This window comes from Clytia hemisphaerica, unplaced genomic scaffold, assembly GCF_902728285.1.
Source record: "Clytia hemisphaerica strain Z4C2 unplaced genomic scaffold, Clytia hemisphaerica genome assembly, whole genome shotgun sequence".
Taxonomy (NCBI): Eukaryota; Metazoa; Cnidaria; class Hydrozoa; order Leptothecata; family Clytiidae; genus Clytia; species Clytia hemisphaerica.
The window spans coordinates 209882-220162 of NW_027104374.1; the positions used below are offsets into that span (position 1 = coordinate 209882).

Sequence of the window (10281 nt, forward strand, 5' to 3'; positions counted from 1 at the left end):
GATGTGGAAATACACCCCTTTTTCATAGATTTCGTCCCCGGTGGAAAAATACCCCGGAATTTCAGCCCCACTGGGAAATTGACTTTGATTCATCCCCACTCGAAATTCAATTTATAGAAATTACACTCCAAAACCATCCCCAAGCATTCCCCACTGGACTTTTTAACCTTAGAACAATAGAAATTCTATCCCCATGGGGATTTCAATAGGGATTTTTATTATCCCCACTGAGAAAGAAAGTTCAACCGGGGCTGTGAGAGTGGTGTGTGGTAATGTAACTCCATTTCTTGTTCAACTACATAAAATCATAGAAAGATTTTTTCCGCTAAAGTGTTAGGTTGACACCTAGGTTGTACTGTTACTATCTTTTTAACTAAATTATTAATTATAGAATATTTTGTTCTTTGAGTATAAAGCCCGAAAGCCTAGAGTCAGTGGAATCTTCAACCTTTCCCTAGCTCAAGATAGACGACACACTTAGAATGACGGATAGAGTCTAGGAGGCCCCCCCAGCGGTTTGCGTGATGGCGTGATTGGGACTTTTTTCTTGCGTGATGGCGTGATTAGAGATTTTTTTTGGCGTGATTGCGTGATCAAGGTTTTGGCGTGATGCGTGATAGGGCAAAAATTTGAGGCGTGATGCGTGATTTGGGCTATTTTTCGCTATTTTTTGCGTGATGACAAATTTTAGCGATTTTCGTGATGCGTGATGGAGAAATTTTTTTTGCGTGATGGCGTGATTAGGGGTGCCGCTGGGGGGGGCCTCGTCTAGTGCTTTCTTTGTTTTCGCATGGCAGTTTTTTCGAATTCTGGTGGTAAATTATTTTTTCTTGCAGCGTTTGTGTGAAATCACATGGGCCATGCAAGTTCGTTGGGAAATAAGTTACTCCATTTCCCATCAAAGAGTTTCATCACTAGCCCGTCCGGGGCTGAATGATTTTTCTTGCCTGGAAACGAAACTAGTCTCTTGTCAAAACTAAGATAGCGTAGTGAATGATTTCACGTTGTTACACTAAATGTCATGATTTACTTCCTTTTACGATTTTTCCCAAAGAGTCTCCTTTTTTAGCTCCAAGATAATTTGGTAATAGCATTTTAAAAATAATTATAATATTGCAGGTTCTACTAACGAGTTTTAAATATATGTCATACGGAGCAGGTTTTCTTCAAACTTTGGGAAAATGTTCTAGTTCATTCGTCGTTTCAATTATAGTATCTTCTATCTTTTACGGGCTCGTTCGGTTCGTAAATCAGACCATTTTCATCACCAAGCCAATAAGATTAAGGTCTCAGATTTCGTAATCTTATAGGCTAACATTTTTTTTATCTTACAGGGAAATTTGATAAAGGTCAATCTCCTTTAAAAGAGAAAAACAGTGATATATTTATTGGCTATCAGACAGTACGCTCTGCCAAATTAAAAATCGTTTTCAAGCAAAAACTTGACTTCAAGTCACGCATATCCTGACCTGTTTACTGGTTTTCCTAGTTTAATATCAGGCAAAGGTAATCTCTCAGATGTTGTATCATATAGAAATGTGTAATTCTGTAATCAGTTTTGACAGTTGAAACTTAAAACCACATACTTGTTGCTTCTTAACAGTGTTACTTGAAACGGTTGTTTTAATCTGTTTTTAGAAGTACATAAACTGCTGATAGCGCTTAAAATCGTATGATTTGTTTGGCTTTGGTATATAGTTAGAGAGAAGGAATTTAAAGGAGGGAAGGTTTTATAATTTGCATTATTTTTATAGAATCATTGAATGTGGTTCTGTTCCTATTTTTTATAGATTATCAGGCTTGAAGGTTATTAAAGGAATGTTATTGGTATTGTTTGATAATCCAGCTTTGGAGTGATTTAAAATCGGTTGCCATTTACCCAGTGTCTGAGATTGTTTTGATTTTTCACTTAAACTGAGGCTTGTGATCTTATAAAATGGCTGATGTAAAAAGGTTTGTATTAAGTAAAACATGTGCAATGCTGACCTGTTTGTACTAAGATTCCACTTCCAGAACTAAGGTTCCACTGGCACCAGGACTTCTTATTGCGGGAAGTTCAATCTTATGTAAAACGACGGTAAGATCGGAGGTGAAATCTTAAAAAAAGTTTAAACAAATAACCGCGAGGCCAGCTTATACATAGTAGTACATTTTATCTCATTAGTTTTACATCTAGATAGAAAATAAATACAAAAATGAAGATAGTTTTACCAGCGTTAGCGGCATTATTGATGAATTTACATTCCATATACGCTTGCACCGACTTTCTCATTGGTTGTCAAGATGGCGCCACTGTCCATGGGCGGACAATGGAATTCGAATTTGCTTTCCCGTGGGTGGTTGGTGTTGTGCCTAAGGGATACAAAGAGACTGCAATGTTGCCGGAAAACTGCCAAAACCATTCACCATTAACATGGTTTACTAGATATAAAATTCTAGGAATCAAGTCAGCAGGTGATTTCTCAAATTCAAATCGATCAATTGTGGATGGTCAGAACGAGGCTGGCCTCTCTGCTGGAGCTTTATGGTTCGAAGGGTTTACAGAGTACCCTGATGCAGTACCTGAGCAACACTGTAGTCACTCCATACCGCATATGCAATTGATCAATTATTTGCTAGGTAATGTATATTCTTATTTCTACGTTCATAAGTTCTACAATCTTGGCTTACTTAACAAGGATCCTTTTATCATTCAGAAAAAAACACCATGATTTTTCCAAATAAGATCTCCCTCATACAATACATAATTTGATGTTATTAAGGTATTTTTTCACCAAGCACTAAATCATTTTAGAGGAAAAACAATTTCAAGAATATTTTATGTCACAAACTTGTGAGAAAAAACTCTTAGTACACTTTATGAAAAACAAGAGATAATATTATATAGTTAGATATTTCATCTTTAGATCTATGTGGAGTTAGGTCACAAACAAAAAAACTTTCATTTTTTGAAAAAAATAATATTTTGCTTCACAAAAAAGCATCGTTAGCGTGAATGAAAATGTTGAACAAATCTTCACACTTTATAATTTCAGGTAATTTTGCCACCGTTGAGCAGGTCCGTACATCTTTCAAATACGATATCTTTCCATTTGTTTGGGGTCAATACGTCACGTACTGGCATGGAGACATCAAGATCAATAAATACCAGTTCCCTCTGCATTTGAGCTTGGCTGACCGAAGTGGAGATTCTATTGTGATTGAATACACGAAAGGAAAAGGTCGACAAGTATTTGATAATAAAATTGGAATCTTAACCAATAGTCCTCCCTATGATTGGCATGTTTTGAATTTAGCCAACTCGATCAATGTTCAAAATCAAGGTTATCCAGCTAAACATGTGACAAAACAAGGGCGGAATTACACCATCGAAGCTTTCTGGGATGGAACAGGATTGTTAGGGTTACCAGGAGATTTCACACCAGCAAGTAGATTCTTGAGGACTGCAGCAATGATCAGATTTGCCGAAGAGGCCAAAAATGCAAAAGATGGAGCATTGAAAGCATGGCATATTATCAACTCAGTTGACATTACAAAAGGTTTAACTTTGTTATGCTATTTTCAAACATTTCTAACATATACCTGCCCAAGTACTACAAGGTATTGCCCTCAAAAAATAATGTTAAGTAGAGGTCTGGCAGTCGCGAAAATATTTCCATCGTCATAAAGTGCATCCAATGCTCTCCCAAGGAATTTTCTTCTTGGCCCCATCATCTTAGCAGCAAAATAAACTTTTTCTTTGATGTTCTTGTTAAACTGAATTTCAATTTAGCTTGGTGTATGGAGGTCGCCAACGCCGAAATACGGACGTTTTCTCTTCAGCATGCCTTTCAAAAGGACACCTATTAATTGATTGTAATACGTTGTTGTGTTCTCTTTCCTATATTCAGGAACAAGTGAAGACTACACAGTGTTCTCAGTGGTAAAAGATTTGACCAATAATATCATGTACTTCAGAGCACATGACTATATTAGTATACGATCCATTCATTTGAACAAATTGAGTGGTGAAAGTGGGAAACAAATTCCTGTTGAAGACACTTTTGAAAATAGTGTCAAAGATATTACCGAAGATTTTGGAGATAATTGGTAGAATGCGGTGGTGTAAATATTGTGCAAATCTCAGTGTTGTACCGACCTTCCTTTGATGTTTCATTCCAGCTTGTATAAGAAGTTGTTGCTTGGACAACAGTGTAAATATTTCCCTTGATTCGTTTGATTCGGTTGATCTATTTGATTGCTGAAACATAATCTTGTTGAAACATAAACATGCAAAAATTCAAATTTTCTGATGTATCAGTTTTATATGATATTTGATAAGAAATTCTCAAGCTCAGTGGAATATCAAAATACTTAGAGACTTCCCATCAGTCCCCCCGGGGGTGGGGGAACTTAGGCAAATGGAGGGTACGGTATGTGCCACCCTTAAGGGTACCTTTATTGGATTTCCAAAGTCCCGCTAAGGGTCGGAAAAATAGGAAAATTTCAGCTTTTTACCACTGGAAAGATCGAAATTTGGTCAAAATTGGTCAAATTAGTTCCGCTAAGGGTCGTAAAGTTTCCAAAAAAATAATAGATATCCTCTGCATCGGAGCGTTGCGTCAAATTCACAAATAAAGACGGTTAGCTTTTTATTTAGGACTTAGGACAAGGTTTTTAGTGAAAAATTACGGTTCCTTGATTCAAAAACTTTTCAAAATACTTTAACTATTTGCATTTATTGCATAAAGAGTATAAAGAATTCCTGCCTCATTTTGCATTTTGCCAATTCAACATCAATTTATTTAATTTTGTCAGTTTGATAATTCTAAATTTCATAGTGTTTACATTCCATTCATTGAAAATTCTTCTGATAAAAATTCAGTATTATCTAAGCAACCTCGTTAATGTGTTACGTTTATTGTACGCTTTCTGAGATATTCCAAAAGCTATTTTTCTTCGAGCATTTTGAAAGGTAATAACACATATAAATACACATTACCGTGTAAAGCACATTTTTAAATCATATTCCGACCTGTGCCGACCAATCGAGATGCTATTCAGCGTGCAATCAACGCAAAGTAACCATGACGACAATCCAATATTTTGGATTAAATTCAAAGTTGGTCGTCAGAGGTTGATATGTTCTTTAAAAACTCAACCTCTGATACTCAGTAATAACATAAGGCATATAAACCAGAGGGTATACACAAGATATTGAAAAATAGTTGCATTCAAAGTGTATGGGAAGCGTATCAATTCTTAATATGCACCATTGCAATGACTTTGCGAAATTATGCAATTTTTCTGTTTTTGTTCCACCAAATACGTATTGGGTGGAAAATTTTAAAAGTTCTCAGACTCTCCAGTGGTGCATATCATGAATAAACAGAAACATTTGGAATACACCCCTGTGTCACAAACCCACCTCACTGGAAGATTTGGCCAAAATTTGGTCCCCGTTGGGACAGTTTCAGTCCAAATGGAAATTTTATTTTGAATTCACCCCCAATGGAAAATAGATGAAAAAAGGCACTCCAAAACCATCCATGTTGAGTTTGGAATAAAAGAATTTCTATCCCAATCGGGATTTTAATAGAAAATGGGTTTGTTATAAATCTTTTTTATAAATTCAATCAAGATTTTTATATGATGTTTCAATGGGAAATAGTATTGAAAGCAAATTTAAGTTGAAAGATTTTAAACTAAAAAGAATTAATTTAATGCCAATAACTCGTCTCGAAATACCCATCTTTCGTCTTTGATACCATTGCACGAAACACTGGACCATCTCAACAGATGCTTTGCCGAGTGGTTCAAACTAGTTTAACTGACCCTAACTTATCTATCAGGTATTCGGCCGGTGACTTGCTAAATCAGGTCTTTGGCCGTTTAATCAGGTTTTTGGCTGTTAAATCAGGTCTTCGGCCGTTAATTCAGGTCTTCGGCCGCTAATGCAGGTCTTCGGCCGCCAAATCAGGTCTGCGTCCGCAGACGGAAAAGAAATTTGCTACGCTACTGGTATTGTAACTTGGCGTGTAAAAATCGAGTAAACTAAAAAAAGGTGAATCTGAGGTTTACTCTTGATATTCAAGCTTCTCCACCGATGAAAAGTTGAAAAAAATGAAGAAAAAAACGAAGAAAAAAATGAACACATATTTGCTTCCTAGGTGAAGTTACTGGGTGAAAATTTGAGTCTCCCAGGCTTAAGCATATACACGTGGGTCAAGCCTGTTAGAATTGACAAATAAACTACGCTATGAATTTTTTTAAGGAGGATATTTATAAATTGTACATATTTGTTGAACAGTGAAAAATAATGTGGCTATTATATTTTGATGTTTACCGACATGTTTCCGATTCGGTCCGTTCTCAAGGAAATGATATTTCTATCATAATTATATTTGTATGCATTTCGTACTTTTGTCTCTCTAATTCAGGGTGTTTGTAGTGTTGCTTTTTTAGGAATCCATCGAAAAAAGCCGCAAAAGGAGCAGAGAAAATGTTGAAAATTCAGTGGCAATGGGTTGGAATGAAAAATGAAAAAACAAAGCTGGACAATTGGTGAAAACAATTCTTGATATTCATGACGTAATGTTTTCTACGGAAAGACCCTGGCTTTTGCCAGTAGTGGCAAATTTTATACAGCTTTTGTTTAGTTTAAATTTGCCACTACTGGCTAAAACCGGGGTATTTCCGTAGAAAACATTACATCATGCATACCATGAATAGAAATAATGTTCACATCGTGGTCATCTTTTCATCGACTTTTTGAAACATAACTGAAATCTCTTATGAGGATGTTCATTGGTGACCTAACTCGAAGGAGGTAAGTGAACTAAAGAAGACAAAATGCAGTTGTTGGCCATTTTTTGGTTGCATTGACTGCAGTATGTGTGCTTCTTCATGCCCTCTTTTGTTATTACATTAGGGAAGCTCAATTTGTTGTGAACTAATTTTTGTAATTTGTCGAGTTCTCACTCTTTGAAATAAGTTCTCACCTCAGGTAAGATTTCAGCTTTATTATAGAAAATAACCAAATTTGTTAACAAATAAGTCAAAGTAAAAAATATTTGAGAGCGTGGTATACGCAAAAATTAGATCTTGCAGAAATTCTTTCCCGTCAAACTAATCTCTCTTTAATGTACTTTTGCACATTCTGATTATGTGATGCTATAAAAAAAGTGTATAGAATAATTAAACCAGAAATTTTCCAAAAGTCCCAAAGCTAACCGAGAAACTCTTCCTTTTCTCTTGTTTAGAATGCAAGGACAAATACTCGAATTGTCCGACCGGATTGAAGAGATATTGCACCAGTACTGCTCATTCTTACGTCAAGACCAGTTGGTGTAGAAAAACTTGCAAAGATTGTACGCCCGAACCCACCCCTCCGCCACCAGGTGAGACAGAAGTAGTTGCCTTTAATAAACATAGATAATGGCTTAGATTGTTTTAAACAATAGATCTTATCGGAGTTTTTTATTATTCTAAAAAAGCTATGCATTGTGGGATTGTTTCGGGGGTACTACAATAGAAATCTCTTAGGGAATTCCTCGAGGGAATTCTATTGTTATACCCCCGAAACAATCCCGCAATACATCGCTGTTTTAGAAAAATCAAAAACTCCGATAAGGTCTATTAGCCCTTCCCGGACGCATGATTTCACGGCTATATGACGCAAACAAAAATTCGATTTTTGACTGGCTTCACTAAAATTGCAATAGAAAGTGATTGATAAAAGATATCACGATAAGTAATACCTCATTTTTTCCACATGTAATAGGGGTTTTGAAATACCAAAAAAAAATTTTTAAATATGGCTGATCCCTGGTCACGTGAACGAAAAATCGGCAGATTTTTTTTCGGAAAGGCAAAATTTTTGACTTTGAATAAAGAAATAAAGTAAAAGGCATTGGCTTTACGCCTTGAACTTTAAATATGATTTAGAAAATTCAATTACTGTCCAGGTAAAAAAAATTTCATGTCATAAGCTTTCCAAGAATCTGAGTAAAGTGATTTTTTGTCCAAATTTTTGAGCAATTTTTCCCTTACAGATTTAGCCTGAGTAAATTTGCAACAAACATTGAAAATTTATAATTCTTGTTGTAAACAAGATATCGAAAAGCGGTTTTTTGCAGGTTACGGGAAATTCATCTCAAAATCATTATTCAAAACCATGTTATTGTATTTTGGCGCAAAAACTGTTAAAACCTTTTACAAAGCTATGGGCCACCTGGTGGCCCGTGCGTCATATAGGAACACGATTCATGGGCCACCCAGTGGCCCGTGCGTCCGGAAAGGGTTAGTCAAGAATAACAATTTGTAAACAAGATGTAAAGGTGTTCCTCGATGAAATTGATTTGGCTTGTAGAAATTATAGCTATTTGACCACCATGTTGATATTCTTCACAGAAAACAAATTAGAAAAGAATTCCGAATGGATAGGGAATTCTTGGGGAATCTCACGAATGAGACACAGAATACCTAAATTATCTGTGAGAAAGAATTGATACGAACTCTGACTCATTTAAAATTTCAGCTTACGTCACTGCACAACCAAAACTTTCCAGACGTGAAAATAATGCTGAAAATTAGAGGTATGTTTAACAGCGTTATTTTTCATTGGGAACTAATAGACTAAAGTTTACTCCTGCGCTGAACTTCCCTTTTTGATAATTTTTTATAAATCCAGTGAAGTAGACTAGCAGCATTTGATGAAGTCGCCATCGAAAGAAAATGTTAAAAATCCAAAAAACAACATGAATAGCAGATTTGCTTTCTCTTATTTTCAAATAAAAATATTGCCTGTATCCTATTTCTACCTTTCAGAAATAACTGAAATCTGGGCGCACTATTTTACAGTCCGCCTAAGCAAAAACTCAAAATTGAAAACTGCCATATTGCCGGGCCACTTAATCGCTCCATCCGGGCTAGGTCAGTAGGGGAAGTTATAACATAATTTCGAATCTTATAAGCAGCAAAAACAGTTTTCACGCAATCACGCAAGAAATAATTTCTAACCAAACCACTGTGGCTCAATGGAATCTTTTTGCCATCATTTCCCAGGGGTTAATTTGGTAAAAATAAGCGTATGATAGATACTGTAGAATTATGTAGATCGCTGTCACTGTTTCTCTCGGGTGCCTAATAAACGGAAGGAGTTAGATATCTAATTATTATTAAGGCCAGGAGGTTATGGAAAAAACTAGAAAACTTATCAAACGAGAGGGGGCGTTTAGTACTCTAAGGACCCAAATTAGGGTGTCCGGATAGAAGGGGGTCCGAGTAGGGACGTTTATTCAGGACCTTAGAGTAGGCGACACAGTAGACAAATATAAATTTAAATGTTTTAAAGAAATAGTAAGCAAAGATATTCTCATTTAAAAGCTCAAAAATGTTTCTTTTCAAACCCTGCTACTAATTATTGTTTTTTTAGCAATTTGCTTGGCAGCTCATAATGCGAAAAGAGCGCTCCACAAAGATACACCACCGACGACATATGACATGGACCTCGCGAAACGTGCTCAAACTTATGCAGAATATATGCTGGAGAAAAAACAATGGAAGCATGACTCTTACAGAAAACATGGTTATAAAGGAGGTGTCGATCTCTACTGGTCATCTTCAGCCTATAAATCTTTAACCCATGGTGTTGATGCACGGTAAGAAATTTACTCTTTCCTATGTCTGTACAGTATATGGCCCCCAAAACGGAGACGGCCCCCAAAACGGAGGTTTTCATTAAAATGAAGATTCTGACTTGTAGATTTATCAGAATTAAACGATTTTTGTTTATTTTGAAATAATGATGGTTATACTTAAAAATGAGCATGTTTTTGCTGGTTTGAGACAGATTCAAAATAACATATTTGCGTCTAAAGGAAATATTTTAACACCAAAATTAGATAAAAATTGCATATAACTCACTCTAGCTCCTTGGATATTGAAAATAAGTTATGAAAACGGGGTATAGGAAACTTTCTACACCTAATACCGTTCAGAAAATGCAAATACATCTGTGACTTTAGAGGCTGGGTAAAGAATATAGCATCTTGAAGGTCAACCAGTATTTTGGAGCCCTAGAATCAGCATTGACAAAACCGAAAATTCTAAATATGAGAACAAGCAAAAAATCTTGGAATTCTATTCCTATCACCTTGAGTTAATAGTTTATAACAAAAAATTAGCATTATATATAAAATTTTCCGCTGAATCAGCAAAAACGGCAAATTCTGTCATTTTTTTGCAAAATATAGGAGAAAACTATCTTTAAAGCTTAATATTTTCAGTTTCAGTTAAGCT

General features: G+C 35.7%; 1 protein-coding gene across 1 annotated transcript; it reads left to right on the forward strand.

Annotated features, from left to right (window-relative positions):
* The first annotated feature begins 2143 nt into the window (after positions 1 to 2143).
* LOC136818748 (bile salt hydrolase/transferase-like) lies at positions 2144 to 4284 on the forward strand. The gene is made up of 3 exons (XM_067074985.1): positions 2144 to 2619; positions 3036 to 3539; positions 3891 to 4284. The coding sequence occupies exons 1-3, from the start codon at positions 2196 to 2198 to the stop codon at positions 4091 to 4093; spliced, it is 1131 nt and encodes a 376-aa protein (XP_066931086.1). The 5' UTR covers positions 2144 to 2195; the 3' UTR covers positions 4094 to 4284.
* The last annotated feature ends 5997 nt before the right edge of the window (positions 4285 to 10281 follow it).